At 36.3% G+C, this 20,736-nt stretch overlaps 2 protein-coding genes across 2 annotated transcripts in view; one reads left to right on the top strand and one right to left on the bottom strand.

Annotated features, from left to right (window-relative positions):
* Window positions 1-11,116, top strand: part of LOC107586551 (rho guanine nucleotide exchange factor 25-like) — a 24,350-nt gene extending 13,234 nt beyond the window's left edge. Inside the window, exons 8-14 of the mRNA XM_016273974.1 lie at window positions 3,392-3,442; window positions 3,710-3,787; window positions 5,119-5,310; window positions 5,413-5,593; window positions 5,912-6,129; window positions 6,676-6,837; window positions 8,938-11,116. Coding sequence (XP_016129460.1) covers window positions 3,392-3,442; window positions 3,710-3,787; window positions 5,119-5,310; window positions 5,413-5,593; window positions 5,912-6,129; window positions 6,676-6,837; window positions 8,938-9,048 — 993 coding nt within the window. The 3' untranslated portion in view covers window positions 9,049-11,116. The remainder of the gene's footprint in view (window positions 1-3,391; window positions 3,443-3,709; window positions 3,788-5,118; window positions 5,311-5,412; window positions 5,594-5,911; window positions 6,130-6,675; window positions 6,838-8,937) is intronic.
* A 1,957-nt stretch (window positions 11,117-13,073) lies between these two features.
* LOC107586542 (transcription factor Sp5-like) lies at window positions 13,074-14,878 on the bottom strand. The gene is made up of 2 exons (XM_016273966.1): window positions 14,610-14,878; window positions 13,074-14,108 (listed from the first exon to the last, which is right to left on the bottom strand). Exons 1-2 carry the CDS (start codon window positions 14,661-14,663, stop codon window positions 13,074-13,076), a joined length of 1,089 nt encoding a protein of 362 aa, XP_016129452.1. The 5' UTR covers window positions 14,664-14,878.
* Between the last annotated feature and the right edge of the window lie 5,858 nt (window positions 14,879-20,736).

Genomic DNA, 20,736 nt, shown 5'->3' with positions numbered 1-20,736 from the left:
GTGTCTTTGTAGCTACAGTGTGTGTGTGTGTGTGTGTGTGTGTGTGTGTGTGTGTGTGTGTGTGTGTGAGAGAGAGAATGGGCTCTGATTACATTGCGGATAATTGGGCTGAATTATACATGGCCTTCTGCTCATGCTCCTCCGTAAGAGTTGTGTAATCTCTCTCTATGCGTCACAGTACACTGCTCTTATAATGTAGGCAGTGTCAGTTTCAAACTTACTTAAACACTTACAGCAGCTTGAAAGTTTACATTGAATCACCTGTCGTGATACATGTCCACTGCTCCCTGTCTCTCTCTAGCTGCGTTTACGTGTGGGATCAGGAAAGAAGAATTTAGACAAGATAAACTACTTTGATGTATTTCCATAACAGTTACTGTTTCTTCTCATTGTCAACATTTACTTTACTAATAGGATTTCTGGACATTGGATTGTACTTTAATGGGTGTATATATAGTAAACATTGTCCCCAAAAAAACTTGTGGACACTTAAGGCACACTTACAAATATCTGAATGTCATTACATTAGATACAAATTTTCAAACTAAATGGTTTCTGTAAACAAATGATGATAGAGCTTTTTTCAGATCTAACTGCAATGATTTTTATCTAACTAAAGTGATTTTTAGTGGCTGTATGAAGTTTCTATTTCTATTTATTGTTTTATAATTTGAACAAAATTCTTTTTTTGTGAATTGTTTTGCTTAAAATAAAAAAATATATAAAATAATAATACAATTAAAATTCACACATTTTTAATGTGGCTTAAATGTCCAAAGTCTTCTTATGCTACTACTGCTACTTGGTATAACTAAACTAAACTAAATATATAAATATAACTAAATGCTTCACTCTATAACTACTCTGCTGAGCTAATTCTATCTGCCCTCTCTGTTTGCACAAACCACAGGAAAGGCGGCTTCACATGTATGTGGTATATTGCCAGAACAAACCTAAGTCTGAGCACATCGTGTCAGAATACATCGAGACCTACTTTGAGGTGAGTGCATGTGAAGTGCAACTACACAAACACATGCATACACACTAGTGGAGTCCTCAAAGACGCTCAGGTTAAGCGTGAGGGACTGTTTTGTCACACAAGCCCATCTATGTACATATCCCAAGGCAGACTTTCTCGCTCTCTTTCCATTTGCACTGTGTGTGTGTGTAATAATCACACAGGGGGCATGAAGGCCCCGACTGACCCATCAATTCTTGGAACAGACAAAACAGGGAGATGCTTGATCGAAAAGTTTGACACTTAATGGATTCTTCTCAGTGCTGTGCCAAACGAGGTTTGATAGCTGGCATTACTTTAGGTTTTATAGATTGAGATTGCAGGGCATTATGGGATAATGGATCATGGAGAGTGTTTGGCTATGTTTGGGGTGGAATACCAGCATGTCAGTACATAAGCTTAATGCATACTTTGCAGTATGTACTGTATACTGCTACTGTTTTTTTAAGTATGTGAAACAGTACCGTATATATAAAATGCAGTTAAATTCAGTACATGTTACCTAGCTACCATTTTTTTTAAATAATTTGTTTTAAAACCCAATTTTGGTCTTAATTTTGGCAGTCAGATCATATGATGTGTCAAGAAAAAGATGGTAAAAGTATAACATATTAATTGCAATAAGCTTTATTTGCATACTGCATTTTTTCACTAATGAAATAGACCATATGGGTACGCCATTTTATACTGCACACAGTATTCGTACTGGAGAAAAATAACAGAATAAACAACATTGGCTTTCTCTCTTTCTGCATAAAGGAATCAGTCAAATCAGGTGAATGTTTGTGTGCAGGAACTGAAACAGCAGCTGGGTCACAGGCTGCAGCTGAATGACCTGCTCATCAAACCTGTGCAGAGGATCATGAAGTACCAGCTGCTTCTGAAGGTGAAACAAAAGCGCAACGCACAGACATACACAAACACACATCACACACATTCTTGTGCACTCATGGCTCATTTAGTTAGGAGTTTTGTGGACCATGTCTAAGCAATTCCACATTCATAAATAAAACTACAATATCAACTTATTATCAAAATATTGATGGAGATGTATTTGATTTTAAGAGTGAAAAATAAAGAAAAATGTCCTCATACGCACTTTGTATGTTGACCACTTAAATTCAAATTTCATTTTAAATTTTGCAAAATATTTTCCTATATTCCAATTATATATAATCAAATTAATGTGTAAACAGTACTTTCAGTGATTTCTGTTTTATATACACTACTATTCAAAAGTTTGGGATCGATAAGACATTTTTGAAAGCACTTTCTTATGCTTACCAAGCCTGCATTAAAAACGGTAATACTGTAAACTACAATTTAAATAACTCTTTTCCTTTTTAATATATATTAGTTTATTCCTGTGATGGCAGAGCTGAATTTTCAGCTGCCATTACTCCAGTCTTCAGTGTCACATGATCCTTCAGAAATCATTCTAATATGCTGATTTGGTGCTTGAGAAATATTTAGTATTATTATTAATGTTGAAAACAGTTGTGCAGTTGAATGTTTTTGTGGAAACCATGATGCATTTAGTTATTTTTAGGATTCTTTGATGAATAGAAAGTTCAAAGAACAGCGTTTATTTAAAATATAACTTTTTTTAACATTGTAAAATGTCTTTTTTTGTCACTTTTGAGCAATTTAATGTGTCCTTGCTAAATAAAAGTATTAATATCTTTAAAAAAAATCTTTTTGACCCCAAACTATTATTATATGATATATAATACTATTATGTATGCATTATATATTCTGCTCTGGTTGGGAATCACTGCTTAAGAAGACATTGCATTCTTTGTATGCTGATGCCTTTGGTTTTAAATTTTTTCACAGTAACACCACAGACCTGTTACTATTCACAACATATCTGAAGTTTATGGAAGAATAATAGTAAAATGTTGCCAACTGTCTCAATGGTTTTTCTTAGCTGCTTTGTAATTTTAGAGTCTTTCCCAAAAAGACTCATGGCTGTATTAGATCAAAAGGGTGCTTCTACTAAATACTGAGCAAAGGGTCTGAATACTTAGGACCATGTGATATTTCAGTTTTTCTTTTTTAATAAATCTGCAAAAATGTCAACAATTCTGTGTTTTTTTTGTCAATATGGGGTGCTGTGTGTACATTAATGAGGAAAAAAAATTTACTTAAATGATTTTAGCAAATGGCTGCAATATAACAAAGAGTGAAAAATTTAAGGGGGTCTGAATACTTTCCGTACCCACTGTACATTTCTTCTCATGTTCAAGTATCTGCCAGCGTTCTGCACAAAATACACTTAATTAGTTTCCACACACAAAAAGCCATTAGTACAAATAGACCCTGATACAAAAAAAGAACATTCTAGAGCTCACGCTGTGTGTCTCCCGACAGGATTTCCTCAAGTACTACACAAAGGCTGGGGTGGACATTGAAGAGCTGGAGGTATGAGTCACTCAGACACCATAATTATTAAGTTTTATTTCTCAAGACCAGAAACACATAATCCCACCAAGGAACATTGTGTGATTCATTGACCATGCCAACATGTGTTTTTTCTTTTCTTTGGTGTCAGTTTGAGCCAGAAATCAGTAATACTGTACTTGCTCATAGGCTTTAGTAAGAAATTGAGGTCAGTTTCCACACATAGCTCTTTCTTGTATTCTGTCCTTCTACATCTTACTCTCTTGTCTTTCTTTCACTCTGTAACAGAAAGCAGTGGAGGTGATGTGTTTTGTTCCGAAGCGCTGCAATGACATGATGAACGTGGGTCGGCTGCAAGGCTTTGAGGTATGGCGCCAGACGCAGGCTGTGGTTTAAAGCTGTCGGTCTGTGGAAATACTGGGAGAGACTCTGATCCCCTAAACAGGGGTTTTCAAATATGGGTCTGCAAGGGAGTGCAAGAGGGTCTGAAAATTGATATATCTTTTTTCATAAAAAATTCCTGAAGAAATGTATCACAGTTTTCATTTATTCAGAAACATTAATCCATTTTCATGTCAATGTAGCATATTTACATATGTTTTTGCATATATGACCCTGGACCACAAAACCAGTCATAAGGGTAAATTTTTCGAAAGTAAATAAATAAGCTTTCCATTGATGTATGGTTTGTTAGGATAGGACAATATTTGGCTGAGATACAACTATTTGAAAATCTGGAATCTGAGGGTGCAAAAAAATCAAAATATTGAGAAAATCGCCTTTAAAGTTGTCCAAATGAAGTTCAATGCATATTACTAATCAAAAATGATGTTTTAATATATTTACAGTAGGAAATTTACAAAATATCTTCATGGAACATGATCTTTACTTAATATCCTAATGATTATTGGCATAAAAGAAAAATCTATAAGTTTTACCCCGTACAATGTATTTTTGGCTATATAGCCCAGTGACTTAAGACTGGTTTTGTGGTCCAGGGTCACATATGTAATTTTTCCTTGCTTTTAGCTTGTGCACTGGTTGGATGATTTTTTGTAAAGCTTCTCTGGAATGATATTTATTCTAAAAAAAAGTGTAAAACAAACAATATTGGGTAAAGAAAAAAACATATACTAGATACACAGCTAATGCAGGTCAAATATTTTCCAGATATTTTAATATTTTATTTAGGCTTTTATGTACAGTGACATCCAAAAGCCAACAAAAAGGTTTTTGAAGTAACATGATGTCTTGCATTGTTTTCATGATATGTGTATGTAATAGTAATAACACACACACACACACACAATGGTTTCCATGTTTTGTGGGGTCATTCCATAGGTGTAATGGTTTTTATACTGTACAAACTATTTTCTATACCCTTACCCTAAACCTACCCCTCAGACAAAACTTTTTGCTATTTTAGATTTTCAAAAAACTTACGTAAAAAAACGTAAAGCTGTTTTCTTCATGGGAACAAAAAAAGAAGTCCCCACAAGGTCAAATATTACTAGTATTACTATCCTTGTGTGGGGACATTTGGTCCCCATAACATAGGGAATACCAGGTACACACACACACAGTTAGCTGTGTTTATATTTTAAAAAGGGAGTCCCTCAGAAGGGTATCATCATATTTGGGGGTCCAAAAGGGTTTGAAAACCCTTGCCCTAAAACCACATTTTTTCTTTTTATAAGGGCAAGATCACGGCACAAGGAAAACTTCTCCAACAAGACACGTTCTCAGTCACAGAACAGGACAGCAGCATTCTTTCCCGTGCTAAAGAGAGACGGGTCTTCCTGTTTGAACAGCTTGTCATCTTCAGTGAGCCAATAGACAGGAAAAAAGGATTCTCTCTACCTGGATATATTTTTAAGAACAGTATTAAGGTGAGTTTCCCCTTTTGTTATTTTCATATACTTCATTATTATCAGGAAGTTATTATCATGTAAGGTTTCTGTATTATGCAGTATGTTTGCTTCTGCTTTCAGATAAGTTGTCTGGGTGTGGAGGTGTGTGTAGATGGTGACCCGAATCAGTTTGCCCTGATGTCTCGGGGAGCTGATGGCAGCACGGTGCGTTTTGTCTTGCACTCTTCATCGCAGGACATCTGCAAGTCTTGGGTCAGCGACGTGAGCCAAATACTGGAGACCCAACGCAATTTCCTAAATGGTGAGACCTTCAAAGTTTCCTCAGCCATTATTGAAAGAAATATAAACTTTAGTCAAAGTAGCTGCCATATTTAAATGACATGAACATAAAGGTATGAAGGATAAAAGGACAGTCTCTTCAATGTCAAACTGGGTTCCTTAGTATCAAGCATTGAATGTCAAAACATTGAAAATTCAACTTCACAAATTTCCAGTGGACAAAACGCTGGTTGTGAACATAAACTAGGAAATAATTTTCAACTGTACATCTGTCCCTCAAAATGTTTTTGTTTATGTCAAATTAAATATGACTATCAGTTTTGTTTTGTGTGTGTTCCAGCCCTGCAGTCACCCATAGAGTACCAGAGAAGGGAGAGCAAGAGCAACAGTTTGGGCCGTAGCATGAAGCCTCCTCTGGCAGCAGTTGCTGGTCTGAGGCCCCACTCCTCAGCATCTATCGACCGACACAAACTGCCCTGCCTGCGCTCCTGTAACACATCTTTGCCCTCTCTCTACCTGCCCAGCCAGGTCCCCACTGATGACCACTCACAGCCAGAGGTGAGAGAGTTCAATCAAGGTTTGCTTATTTTTGTGCGGCCATCCACGCTTTCAATCAGACCTAGGCTAAATTCCAGTTTGCTTCCAAAGTAAGATCAGGTTTAGTGCATCCCAAATCATTTTATACTTAATGGTGTACTATTTTTGGATGTTTAGTTTGCATGTTTTTGCCACTTTGTAATAATAATATAATATAAATATAAAGTCAAAATGTAAAATGTAAAAATAAAAGCTAATTCAAAATATTCATATATATATAACACACACACACACACACACACACACACACAGATATAATATTTAAATGCAGACATGAGTATGTTTACTCTAATCAGTTTTGCTGAGCAAGAATGCCATCTTCTATCTGAGATAGTATATTATTATTATTATTTTATTTTTTTTAACCTCACCTTATTTCTGAATCCTTTTCTTTAATCATCCCAGTGTCATCATCTGAGAGGTCACACTCTTATGTTGTAAATGGATATAAATAACCTTGTTATTTCTTGTAATTTTGTAACTGCTGTTTCTGTCTGATGTTTACAGTCAACACAGCGCTGTCCAGTGGACTCCAGACTGAATTCCCAGACGGTGTCTCCAACTCATGTGCAGCTGGCCTTCTCTGAAGAACCGTCATTCTCCCAGGCACCTCTAAACTGCCAGGCAGTTTCCAACGGGCTTTGTTCCTCTAGCACACAAGCCTCACAGGTACTGTGCACAATATGCTCACTTGAATTTGGTGTGCTTAGAACGAGCTTGGTGATCGTTAATCATGCAATTATAAAAAAAGAAGCCACACTGCTCCCCCTGATGGTGCATGGTAGACATTCAATAACAAACAAACAAAAAAACGGGCTTATTTGCAGGACAGGTACAATGTCTAAAGCTCTGGATTTATGTGATTTAATACAACTGGTTTCCATACAAATTCTATGTCCAACAAAACAATTGGAGTAAATAATTAACTCATTTCATTAGAAATAGTGCACAATCTTGAATATTTCTTATTCATTTTTTTACCTCATAACCTCTTTATTCATATGCTTTATTGAGGTTTTTCCTATTCTGATACAGCAGCCTATTAAAAAATCCCTCTCCGTCTACAACAGCATCTAGTCCCGAATGAGCTTTGATGACAGCTCAACAATAGTTGTGTGTGAAATAGCTGTTTATCTACTTTACTCAGGCCTGTGAGCAACAGCACTTCACAAACAGGAAGGAGACAGGTTGACAAAAGGAATTAACAGATCCCTATCAAAAGCCTGATTGTTCTTGCAGGCTATTGGATCAGACTGGTGTTGGATCCAAGTGCTGTTTTGACTTCATTTCCCATGAGTTTAAAACCAGCTACTTTTCATTGCTAAGTACATTTTATAACAGTTTATCTCCCATATCTAAATCTGAAATGATCTACCATCTAATTTAAATGACAACAATGATTAAATTTATTTAGGCTGTATTAATTATATCAAGGAAAAAACAAGGGTTTCTTATATTAGCATTTTGATTGTTATTTCTATTCTGATATTTAAGGTGAGAAATGAGTCAAGGACAGTTGATACCAAGGGACACCGAGCATAACTAAGATCTTTGGGGTTTATAATAAGTATGAAAAGCTTTCAGAGTTTCTATAAAGAACCAAAACGGAAGGCATAAGACAACAGCACATCTGTCTCTCTTGTATCTAATAAAGATTCTTGAGCTGACAGGAGTGTTAAACAATATGTCGTCCATTCTGAAACTCTGTTGTGACAATTTTCAGTCATGCCTTTTTTAGTCATGTCATTAACCGTGTAACAAACCTATTACTCTTAATATCCTGGGCTGCTCCCGGTAATTAAGACTCTTCACCATTTTTAGACTTGAGCTAGGCTTGTGACAGCTCATTATTCTCTGCTTGGGGAATAGACGAGAATTTCTTTGCTGTCTCGCATCACAAACCTTTATACGTTCATGAATGAAGATTTCACAAGAAGTGTCTGGGGAAAAATTGTAATCCTATTGAAGCCTGTGAGAGTAGAAAAAAAAAAAAAGGTAACTGAGACATCTCATATGCAACTTTGCAACATACCAGTTGCATTTTTTTTATAATTGCGACTTTGTGTCTTATAATGTGATTTTATAGCTCACAATTGTGATTTTTCTTTCTCATAATTGTGGCTTTATGTTTCACATTATGATCTTGTATCTTGCAATTGCAACTTTCTCACAATCGTGACTGTTTCTTATAATTGTGACTATATATTGTACACATGCGACTTCATATCTCCCAGCTGTGACCTTTATATTTTGCAATGTGACAATATTTCGCATATTTGTACTTGCAGTTTTATCTTTTATCTTCACAACTTTATTTCTAGTAATTTTTTATAGTAAGTCTTTATATCTCACAATGTGACTTTTTATTTTGCAGTTGCAACTTTATATCTCCCAATTTTGACTTTATATTCCACAGGGCGACTTATTATCCTGCAGCGTAACTTTATATCTTACCACTCTGTTTCTCATAATTGTGATTTAACTCACATCTGCAACTTTACACCTTTTAATGTGACTATATCTTTCAATTTTACTTTTTATCTTTGCAACTTTATTTCTTGTAATTGCTTGTTTATATCTTGTCATTTGACTTTCACACTTGTGACTTTATATCTTACAATCTGATTTTATTTCTTATTTTAAACACTTTTTTTCACAATAGACACAAAAAAACAGGCTTCCATAGAATCATGATGTTAATAATATGCTATTTAGAAAAATAGACCATCAGTGACAAAAATGGTGTTTATTTTCTCTATTGTGTCCTAGAGCTCAGGAGAGGGAACCAGACCCAGAGAGGGATGCATGGCTGTTCCTAGTCCCTTCTCCACTCTTCAGCGCTCCAGTAACTTGGCCCAGCTTGATGAGGATGACCTGTGAATGGGAATGACCCTGAATCTGATGTTTGCACCAGAGCATGCCACAGTCTGGACTTTATTCACGTCTGTTGTGGTATTCTTCAATTCTTCGCAAATTACCTAGTGACTTTTTAAATTGTTTTATATAATTTCTCTTTTTTTTGTTGTTGTTGTCTTTTAAAGTTGTGTTTTATTCAAAGGAGAATTAACCATTCCTATATTGGGAGGTCACTGGAGCAGGAACCAGAGTAAACCTTTATTTGAGGGTGTGAGGATACGATTGGATACATGTGTGTGTGCGTGCATGTATGTATGAATGTGTATTTGTGTGCTAAATTCTGATGGCTTCATCCTTGCAAACATGCTGAACGTTTTCCATCAGATGCATTTTGCAGAGAACATACTGTATTATTATAAACATATGAGGGTCCTTAGTGGGCTCGTGCTGGATTTTAAAGTTTTCGCACTATTGGTGCCTCTTTACAAAAGCTGTCTTTCTATCTCCCGTCTATATTGAATGCTCTTGTGGGCTGCGTAAACTCTTATGACGGAGCTAAGGGGAAACAGACTCTAAATGCAGCTAATTTATATGTACCGTATAGAAGAATGATCTGTGCATGAAGACACGGACGCTTGACTTTCTCTTCACCAACTGGGTGTTTGAATTCTCGAAGATCAGTCAACTCTGTTGTCATGGACAATGAGTGATGCTGCTTGCGGAGCTTCGTGTTCAGACTTTACAACTACAGGTGGACATAAGAGATCACACACAATGAGCATCTGCCTTGTTGAGCAGGAGGACTTGCTCAAGGGAAGGACTGAAAGATGGACCACAGTTGTTACGGCAGAAGAACATGCAGTATAAAAGTAGTTATCTGTGGTTAAATGACTCTTTTTTAGCTTTTGCCACCCCTTCTCGTGTAATGCACACCGCCTGGATTACTCTGCAGGTCTTGTCATGCAAATTAAGGTTTCTGGATTATTAGATGATGATGATAATAATACTACTACTACTACTAATAATAATTATTATTTAAAGTTAATGAAGGCCAAAGGTAAAATGTTATATCATTATGTGCCAAAAGCAGGTGCCAGTACCCTTTACACAAATGAATTAAATATTAAGCCTAAAATGTAATTCAGTTCATTTATAGACCACTTGAAAACAAGCTAAAACACTTGTTTAAGTTTGGGGGAAATGTTCTCATGAAAATGAGGGAAAAGACTAAAGATGTCAGATTTTATTTTCCAAAATTTTCAAGACATTTTTGGTTATTGTGTTTTGTTTAGTTGTTTTATTGTCCTTTTTAAAGCAAAGTATTTATTAATGGCAAACCAAATCATTAGTTATAAAGAGGACTGACATTGTTAATCGAGTGTGAAACATACAGTTTGTCATAAAATGTTAGATGTCTCACCAAAGAAGGGATGGTATGTGTTTGGTATTTAATGTTAAAGCATGAAAAAGCACTTTCACTCCGTTTAGCTCATTGCACATTCTTTCCAACAGAGGGTGCCACTTCAGCGCTGTGTACACAACCAATCGGTCTTTTCCACAGATCAGTTTAAAACTTCAAATGCAAAACTCTGTACCAAAGCTCATATGCTTTACTGTCAGCATGTTTCAGATGCATTCGCATAAATATCCTTAAAATGATTGTAACAATCTTCTCTTGCCTTGATGTAATATTCAAATATGCAGAAATCGAATAATTTGACATAGCCCTGTATAAACTGAAAGCTTTCCTGTACTGCCTTTCCACAAACGTGGATTTGAATCTTACATTGTTGCATGCTATTTTGAAGAACACCTCTAAATGATGAAGGAAATGATGTAGAGAAAGAATTGGACATGAATTATGTCACATGTGACAACCCCTGTAATTGTATTATATCAAATTAAACTGGTTCCTTTTGGAACACAAGAGTGTTTTGGAACACACAATGTTTCATTTTCTACTGTATTCATGGAAGTTTTCTGTGTGGTGTCATTGAGGATGTGTATTCGTGGTACAGGGGAGACTGGGGCTAGTTGTCATGCTTACATATTTTTCAGAGTATAGGATTATTTCGGAAAGTCAGTTTCTGTATAGAAACAAACCTACAAAAAGACCCAAGATAGCTGATGAAACCACAACGAAACCTGCCATTAGACAGCTTTTTATCTGTCCAGTAAAAAAAAAAAAGAATTGTGCAGTAAAACAACTATCAATTAAATTGTAATGATAAATTGTATAAAATCATAACATGTAAAACATCTGACAACTTGCCCTGATATTATGAAAACTATTCTTGCCCTGAAAACACAGTTAAACCTTTCAATCAAAATAAATCTAAATTTATAATCTTCATTATATAATTGACCTTTTTTTATCCCAGTGTGGTTTCATTGTGGTAATTAGTTAATCCAAGAAATATTACAAAAATACAGTTTGAAACAAACATACAAAATCGCTGCTCTAGAAAACAAATATCTGTCTATTAGCACTTTTTGACTGAAAACGTTTTAGTTATTGTGACAACTTGCCCCGGTAAGCAGGTTCTGGTGGCATGTAATCAAAAGCAATTGGTCAGAACTGGACTTGCTTGTTGAATTGTTTATGATTAAACTCCATCAGACACTTTATGTTGACCTGCATGGATGAAAACCTTAACAGTCATTAATGTTTTGGTGCAGCTCAGCTTTTTTATTAAAAAGATAAAGTATAAAGAAATGTTTAAAAACAAAAGACAACAAAAATATATCCTCCAAATCAGTCAGCTTTCTGTGATCTGGCTATAGGGAACCTAGTTAACATGCAGACAATTAATTTGTCTAAGTCACATTCTAGGCATTCTTGAGCAGTAAAGGGTTCATTTACACATGCACACAGATGGGGGAAGAGGGTTTTTGAGCATTCACTATCACAAAGGTGCCAAATCAAAGAGACTTCTGTCACGGCCAGTGGGATATAAACAGCTGGGGGTCCATTCACAGTGAGCTCCAGTAGAGCACTATCCTCAGTAACTGTTGTCTGTTATTTACACCGGCCATTACGAGACAACATGACTGTGAACTTGATGGGAGGAGGTCAGACCACTGTTCCCATGAATGGCCTGACTATTTAGTGACAACTGTAAAATGTCTGAAGACTCTCCAGTCATTTGTCTTTGTTTTTAAGTGCTTCCGTGACACCTTGGAAACAATGGCCACCTTAATCCTGAATGCTATTACATTACCATTAGAATAAATGCAAAACGCTGAGGTCCGACACACTGTGTTAGATTTAACATTAGCCATTTGCTGAACTTCACACATCTGTTAAAATGCACTAAGTGTGCTTGACAAGGTATTAAACGCTGAGAAGGAATGAACAAAACGAAGCACAAGATTTTGATTTGCACAGTTATTCATGTTTATTAGTATTTCACATGCTGGTCTATAGAACTGTGCACTATTTAAACATTATATACATTTGGTTCATGTCTTGAAACTATTGGGATTTAGATTTAGAGTGAAATAGAATTATAGCAGTGCCATTCTCTGCCAGAAAACAAGACCTAAAGTGATCTGTCAGAGAATAATGTTGGCAAACTTTGCAACCTGAACTCATGATTTCAATACAAGGCATCAATTTCCCCTAAAAAACTAGAAAAAAAGTAAACAAATTACATTTTCACCAAGTAACAAACACTTTTGATTGTGCTGTTCAGAGAATTTTCTTTTGATTTAAATGGAATATTCTTTAAATAAATGTGCAAGGGCAAAGTTTGGTCATAAGAAGTCTTTGCATCCAGAGCCATAAAAAATGTCACTTATATCAGCTCTATCACTTCCGCTGTGACCTAAAGTCTCTTTAAAGTCTCAAAGATAAATTTCGGTGCAGCATGGTGTGCGTTCGCTCCAGTGTTCTCAAATGAAACAAGCCCATGCTCCCATTGCTTTTTGGATTATCTGTTTAACCATTTCACCTTTTATATAATTTTTTTTAGATGACGCAAATGGCCTCAAAGGGTCTCTGGTTTCATTCCTGATATGATATTGAGTTCTTTTGCATTCAGCATCCTTTACTCTCTCTTAATGTTGCTTAGCAGTTCATCAGTCCCATTGTGAGAAGGCTGACTGGACCGGCTCTTCCTGCTCTGGTGGGTCTTCACATGCTTGGAGAGGTGATCGCTCCGCATAAACCTTTTCCCACACTGCTGACAGCCGAAACGCTTCTCGCCGGTGTGTGTGCGAAGATGCCTCTGTAGCTCATCTGAACGCGTGAAGCTCTTTCCACAGAAGAGCCAGTTGCAGATGAAGGGCCGCTCACCGGCATGCCAGCGCAGATGTGCTTTCAGGTGAGAGGTTTTTTTGTAGACCTTGCCGCAATCTGGAATATGACAAATGTGTAGTCTTTTCTTCCCGAACTCCAGAGCAGCACCTCCGTTTCCCGCGGACTGACAGTTGGGGCATTTGCACCTGCGACAGCGACGAGTTGAGCTCAACAGACCTTTTGAGGTTCCTTGCAGAAGAGCAGCAATTTGAGGCTGGTGGCCCAAAACCAGCTGGCGTCCCAGAGAGAATGGATGCCCGGAGGATGCGCTGTTACTCTGAGGGAGACTCCACCACTGCTGGGCATCCTCAACATGACCACCTGGCAGGTGAGGTCTTCCTGAAGCGTTTTGAAGGAAGCTAGGAAAGTTCTGACCCACAGCATTGTGCTGTGTGTAGTATGGTGCGTTCCCCTGCGCCTGAGAGGGGAGCATTTTTACTGGAGACAGATCGAACGAGTAGGCGGACGGAGGCTCGGCTGGAGGGGTGAGGGGGAGCTCGTGGTGGTGATGGTGGGGATGATGGTGATGATGGGAGTGCGAGCCCAGGGTGGGCTGCATGTGGCCAGGGAACTGCATTTTGGGCACGGTGAAGGTCATCTGGTGAGCGCTCAAGCTGGAGTTTGGGGCCACATCGTTGCTCCAGAGCTGAAACATGCTGGAAGCAGAGGCCACCGGCCCCTCGTAAGGGAGCTGAGACCCCTCCTGCCAAGCCTGACTGCATGTGGTGGCCAAAAAGGAAAGGGTGCTAGGACCACTTTCTGGAGAGGAGCTGGGAGTACGATCCTAGAGAGGAAAAAACAAATAATTGTGACTAAATGTAACTTCATACTGTCATATTCATATGTACAAAATTGATTTAGAATTAGATAGAATTGTATTTGCTATAAAAAATTAATTTGTAAAATAAGTTTGATTACAACCTTATTTTTTAGCTTTTATTATTATTTTGTAATCCATTTTTAAATCGATACATTAATAAATATTTCCAGTATAGTAATTAAATTTTTTTTTTTACAGTGAATATATTGAATACAATACAAAGTCTTACCAAAGAGACAACTTGAATTGCACTTTTTAATTTAATAGCTGCTCTGAAACTCAGTATAGTTCTTAAAATTGTGACATTTTAAATGAATGGTAGATAGATAGATAGATAGATAGATAGATAGATAGATAGATAGATAGATAGAATCTAAGTTGTTGATTTAATTGAGCCAAAGTATCACTATGAAATTGGAAGATGCATGATTTAAAAAATATATTTTAAAAACAAAAGTGCAGTACCTGTAAGAAATTGTGCAGGAAATTGTCCGCTCTGGATAAGGTTAACGCAGCCATGTGTGCACGGCAGCTTCAAGATATCCACACTTGCGTAAAGCGCGGCGCGCAGTGCGTAATCGTGCCAAAGTCAAAGCGTGCGGGCGAGGAGGCGCGCAAAGATCCTGCTCGGATTGACCCCGTTACACAACCAGGTTACCGGTGCATGAGTTTAGATATAGTGATCATCAACAATCCTTAGATTCTCTCTTCCTACTCCTGTCCTTTATCGGTTGTACGAGTCTTTGGCCACTTCGCGCTCTTGCTCCTGGTTTTCTGGGTCCCTTTTTCTAAAGAAGCGGCTTTCAAACCAGGACTCTTCCTTTTGAAGTGCGACTGAAGAGCCTGTCGCAATAAGTCCTGGGGATCATTTCAAAGGCGGTCGGATCGCATCTTCTCTTTATAGGGAAAAGATCCTCTCGGCGGGGTCTCTTAAGTATGTATCAGGAGGGCCAGTGAATGGAAGAGAGATGCGGTGGGGGAATATTGGGGAGGGCAATCTTTAGGAGATTAGCAAGAGGGGTGTGTATTATAACCTTCATTTCATTCTAATTTAATTTTGCCAAATGTTAACCTGTGAGAACCCCTTTACTTTACAGGTTGTTGGTGAGAAAGATTGAGAAAGTTTGTTTACATGTATCTGATATTTAAAAGTTTAACGACTGTTTTTTTGTCACAAATTAGAAGCGAAATAAGCACACTTGCTTTTTTTTTCAATCAAGACTTTATAATAACTTTAATAATACCAACAGAAAATGTACACTCGATTTTAAGTTTCAACTTGTTTTTTTCCACCATTAATTAAATGAAAAGTGGTTAAAAGTTCAACGAACCACTGCAAATTATAAAATTTCCCCTTTAAATTTTTTTTAATATTTTGGCGTGCCGTTGATGTGCATTTAAAAATTAACATGAAAATATATATATTATGAAAATGTGACATTTCTGTTTAATTGCCATTAATATAGGCTAATGAAATATGTTTTCCTATTGTTAAAGTTTTAGGGGTTTCAAGTATTTTATGTATATTAGTTCCACTGTAGGCTGTTTCTGTTAATCTGTCTTTTAATCTCTTCAGCTGTTATTAGCTGTCTACTGATCATTCTGGAAACACGACGTAGCCTATTAATTATGATGCTAAATGATGTTTGAAGACGATCGAGTTAGGTATTATTCTTGTCCCGTTAATAAAAGCGAATGAAGAAGCTATACCAGGTAATCAGGAACTTGTAAAAGTTTCAAACAAAAGAAATGAAATAAATCTCTTTGCACACTCAGTAGTTCGCACTCTGAAGTGATATTATAAATAAAGAGCCCCGCGTGACATTTTCACACCGGGTTCAAGTTAAGGGCGTCATCACATTTAAAGAGATTAAATACAGAGCATCCAAAGTTCATCTAACACTTTGAGTCTTTCTCTCAGAGAATTTACATTGAAGTCGGAAAGCCATTTAACATCTTAATACATAGAAAATCCTCACTGCTTTGTGTTGCCTCTCACCTCTAGTCGCATAACAATCGACCTTTGTCCCAGCAGATGCATTGCTTTAGTCTGCTAAAATATAGGCTACCACAGTGATGGAGAAATGAGATGACACGTAGGAAACGTGCTAAACTTATATAGGATGTGTCGTCTTCAGATCGCTCAAATAAGATTGAGTTGCTTTAACATTAATTATTTTCTAATGTGTCTTTTTGAAATTTTATTTTGAAGACTGTCTTTAAAATAAACTAATGTTACTCAGTCCATTAATGACTGTTTATAGCCTACCTAGTTAGTGGTTTCATTCACACATTGAAAGAAAGAAGAAAAATAACCTTGTTTAATAAGAAATGATCTCGTCATGTCTTGTTTTTATAATAAGTGAGAATAGTTGATCAGTTTTGTTGAGATGTATTATTTTGCAGGATATATTATGCCTCGGGTTATTAAAAGACAAATTTGTCCTTTTTCACAATAACTAAATGAATGTTTTCTGTTTGTCTGTTTATCTTGAATTTGACTGACTGCTGACTTCTTAGAGTTCATTAAAATAAAAACTAATGAATCTATAATATTCTTAATAAAACATGTATGAACAAATTTAACCATCAACATCCTTTTGTTCAAAATTAACCTGCAAAATTGTTGCTCTGTGTAAAAAGCATGTTAGAGAGACTGAATTTTAAACGCAACATGATAAACAGCACATCCCTGCACTGTATGGGGGCAATTAAGGTGTATAATACTAATAAAACAAAATAATAGTCAAAAAAGGGGGAACAGGTAGAGGATGATATAACACATCAAATATTTGGTCGCTTTACATAGGGGAGGCTGTCTCTGTCTCCTTTTGCGTGCTTTATTACGGAGCAGAAGTTGTTAATTACACAGATTCTTATTTCCTGTCCCCTAAATCCCCCCTCCTTCCCCCAGCCACCCCCACTCCTCTCACTGCCTCCCAGATGAGTGTCTTTGAAGTGCAAAGTATGCTCTCCTCACTTTGAACTGTGCAAACAATGCTCCAGTGGTTGTGCTTACCTTCCCCATGTTACCTCATTTAAATAGACCTGGATACGGCTTACGCCGTTTTCAAGGGAAAACTCATTTCCAAAGCAAGCACAGATTCCAGCCTTCATTAGGCAGCTGTAGAGATGGCAGGCAATCAGGAGAACTGCCTTTAACAGAGGTTTCAGCTGCTGTTAGGTGGCTGCACACTATTTCCTGAGCATGATTGGTATACTGCATCCTTTCAGACATAAAATGTTTGGCTCTTCCATTTATATGGTTTGAACTGACATTAAATTCTTTGAAATTATGCTTTGAATTGAAAAAAAAATGTGCAATACAATATGTATTGCTAATTTACAATCATTATTTATTTATTTATTTTCTATCATTATCGTTCTTTAAAACATTATTTAAATTCCCTTTTTTCCCTAATTTCTAAAATGTATTATTGATCCAGACAGCAAGATTCCTACTATTCTCTATCACAAATGCAAAATCCATTCATTCAAAGATCAATGTCCTCATAAAATGAACAAAACAATGGCAGGCATGTTGTCAAGCTGTTTTTTAGCATGTCTGGAGGGCAGTTTAAGAGTCTCAGATCGCTAAATTGTCCCAGCTGTCTTGACCATCTGCACTCCAAACAGCCAGCCACAAGCTTTTGTACTGTTGGCCATCTCCAAAAGCCAGTTTACAGCCCCACATGGACTAAATGACTCGAAACCCCCAACTTGACAAATGTGGCATAATGGATGAGACAGAGTACATGTAAAAACCTGCTGCCCCCTGCATCTTTCCATCTAAAACACTAATCAATACAATCAGGAACGACACTGGTCATAATTACCACGACAAGGAATGTCAAGGAATGTTGAATAGTTTAGGATGCTGCTGATGCTGGGCTTTAGGCCTAGCTTACTTATGAATTTGCACATATATTTGATTTAATTGGCATAAGCTCTCATTTAAGGTTCATATAATGCATCTTTAGAACACATGAAACTGTAATGGACATTATAAAACTGAAAGGATTCTTGAGGCATTGGAGGTTCTTGCATGGCAGAACCCGTATGGAGAACCCTTAGCACCTTTTGAAGGGGCCTCAAATATCCTATGTTAGTACTCAATGAACTTAAATATATGAAAACCTGTTTCTGCCACAAAATAAAAATAAATAAATAAGGTAATTGCAACTTTTTATATCATAATTATTTAATTTTTTCTCACAATTAAAAGTTTATATCTCACAATTCAAACTTTGTTTCTTGCCGGTCTAAGAAAATAAGTCACAATTGCAAGACAGAATTGCACGAAATATACTCAGAATTCTAACTTTTTTTCTGGCAATTCTGACTTTTTGTATACATCTCACAATTATGACCTTTTCCCTCTATATTTCTTAGTTACATCTCTCAAATCAGCTTTTGTGTGTGTGTGTGTGTGTGTGTGTGTGTGTGTGTGTGTGTGTGTGTGTGTGTGTTTCTGACATGGAATAAAAATAAAAAAGGTGATTGCAACTTTTTATCTCACAGTTATGTCTCACAGTTGGGAGTAATCTCACGATTCTCATGTTTAAAGTATATGTACAAATCGAAAGATAGAAGCTATTAAAAAAGAAAGAAAATTATTGAATTAAGAGTTAAGAATTGGAGTTATTTTACTGTGAAATGTTCACACAAGCAATTTTGAAACTATGAAAGAAATTGTCAAAAAAATGCATGCATGTGTATGAAATGTTTTTAACAACTGTCCATTTGCATTAATATGAGATAGAACTTTGAGATTTGAGATTCATTTGTGTGTGAAAATGCAAAAGCACAAAAATCTACTTGTCAGAGAAACTTTTATCATTACTAGGGGCACTTGAAGTTTGTTTGCATTTTGTTTTTCAGTACTCTTAACAACTTCAGAAGTCAGATCACAGGAGCCTGTGATCAAAGCAGCTTTCGGTTAGTTCAGGAAACACAGGAGCTATACCCCATGCTTTGATATTCGACATCAATATTTCAATTCAACAATCGCTTGACATGCGCCTGCACTCCCTGAGACGAAAGACGAAAGGAAAGAGTGAAATGGAGGGGGTACTTGAACTGTATATAAAAACGAGAGTGAAGACTTTATAGCAAGGAAAAACTCCCTTCCTCAGCACTGATCTGCCTCATCTGTCATTTAAATACACCCTGACTGCTTAATCCCAGAGCAACAATGGATGGTAAACCAGAGCGATTCAGGTCTTTGACCCACACAAAGTCATGTGACAAATTCTGAAAGTTGCCATCTGAAAGAAATTTGCTCAGTGTTCAAGCTTTGAAGAATACCTCAGCACTTTGAACTCTCACATATTGAAAAGACATCCTGTTTGAAGACCAGACATTCAACCTCAAGCACTCAGTTTCATTGGAAGGCAATGTGATACAGACTACCGTTCAAAAGACTGGGGTCAGTAAGATTTGTTTGAAAGAAATTAATACTTTTATTCAGCAAAGATGCATTAAATTGATCAAAAGACATTTACAATGTTACAAAAGATTTCTATTTCAAATAAATGCTGCTCTTTTGAACTTTCTATTTATTAAAAAAAGCCTGAAAAAATGTATATATATATTTATGGTTTTAAACAACTGTTTTAAACTTTAATATTAATAAATGTTTCTTGAGCAGCAAATTTGAATGATGTCTGAAGGATCATGTGACATGGAGTGACAGTGTGATTGCTATCACAGGAATGTATTACATTTTAAAATATAGTATTTTTCCTATTATTATTGTAATAATTTATTTAAAATTGTAATAATATTTCACAATATTTTTGGTACAATAAATGCAGCCTTGGAAAGCATAAGAGACTTTCAAAAACATAAAAAATCCTTATTGACCCCAAACCTCTGAACAGTATAGTGAAGTTTGTTTTCTTCTTACTCTGAAAGAAAAAATGTTTTAAATTATACACAAAAGAGTCCAAAAGACTGAGACTGCTAGTGAAAATGCTTCATTTTGCATTTTATAAATTTTTCCCAATAAAAACAACATTATTAGAATAATAATTTGAACCAAAAATGTACTTGTATTTCAGAATGTCTTAGTGTCCGATATGTCTTATTCAGTTTATTTATAGTTTTAAATTGAATTCTAAATACAATGTTTTCAATGTGGATTTTTGACCCACAATACATTTATTACTCTTTATTAATTTACTCTGTCTCTGACACTTATTAAAATGCACTGAACTCAGACACGGCAGATGTTGGTGTGTGCAAATCAAATCTGAAATTTAAAATCAATGATTACTAATTTACAGTGCGAGGGGGGACATTTTTTATTTATGGATCATGTTCTTTAAACCCCTTAAAGACTAAAGACTAATTCCCCAAAATAGCTGTCAGTCTAAGGCAACATAATATAAATAATATACAAGCCCGGCTGAAAACAAAAGGAAAGAACAGGAGGATTATCAATCAAATATGGCTCATAACACGCAAACACACACTGAAAACAAAAGAAAATAAATAGTCAGAACACCTGACAATGTCGAGTTAATATGGGTATTGTGCAGCACATGGACCCCAGCCAATTTCCTTAGAAGCTCAGAATTACAGTGAGACA

This window comes from Sinocyclocheilus grahami, unplaced genomic scaffold, assembly GCF_001515645.1.
Source record: "Sinocyclocheilus grahami isolate Dianchi unplaced genomic scaffold, SAMN03320097.WGS_v1.1 scaffold83.1, whole genome shotgun sequence".
In the NCBI taxonomy this organism is placed as follows: domain Eukaryota; kingdom Metazoa; phylum Chordata; class Actinopteri; order Cypriniformes; family Cyprinidae; genus Sinocyclocheilus; species Sinocyclocheilus grahami.
The sequence above is the reverse complement of the archived record's forward strand: the minus strand, read 5'-3'. Positions and strand labels throughout refer to the sequence as shown.

Bases quoted from the DNA above. Each gene is read 5' to 3' on its own strand.
- LOC107586542 (XM_016273966.1), bottom strand. From the start codon at position 14,663: ATGGCTGCGTTAACCTTATCCAGAGCGGACAATTTCCTGCACAATTTC. The intron at 14,109-14,609 runs GTACTGCACTTT...TTTCCTCTCTAG, and splicing joins TCCTGCACAATTTCTTACAG to GATCGTACTCCCAGCTCCTC.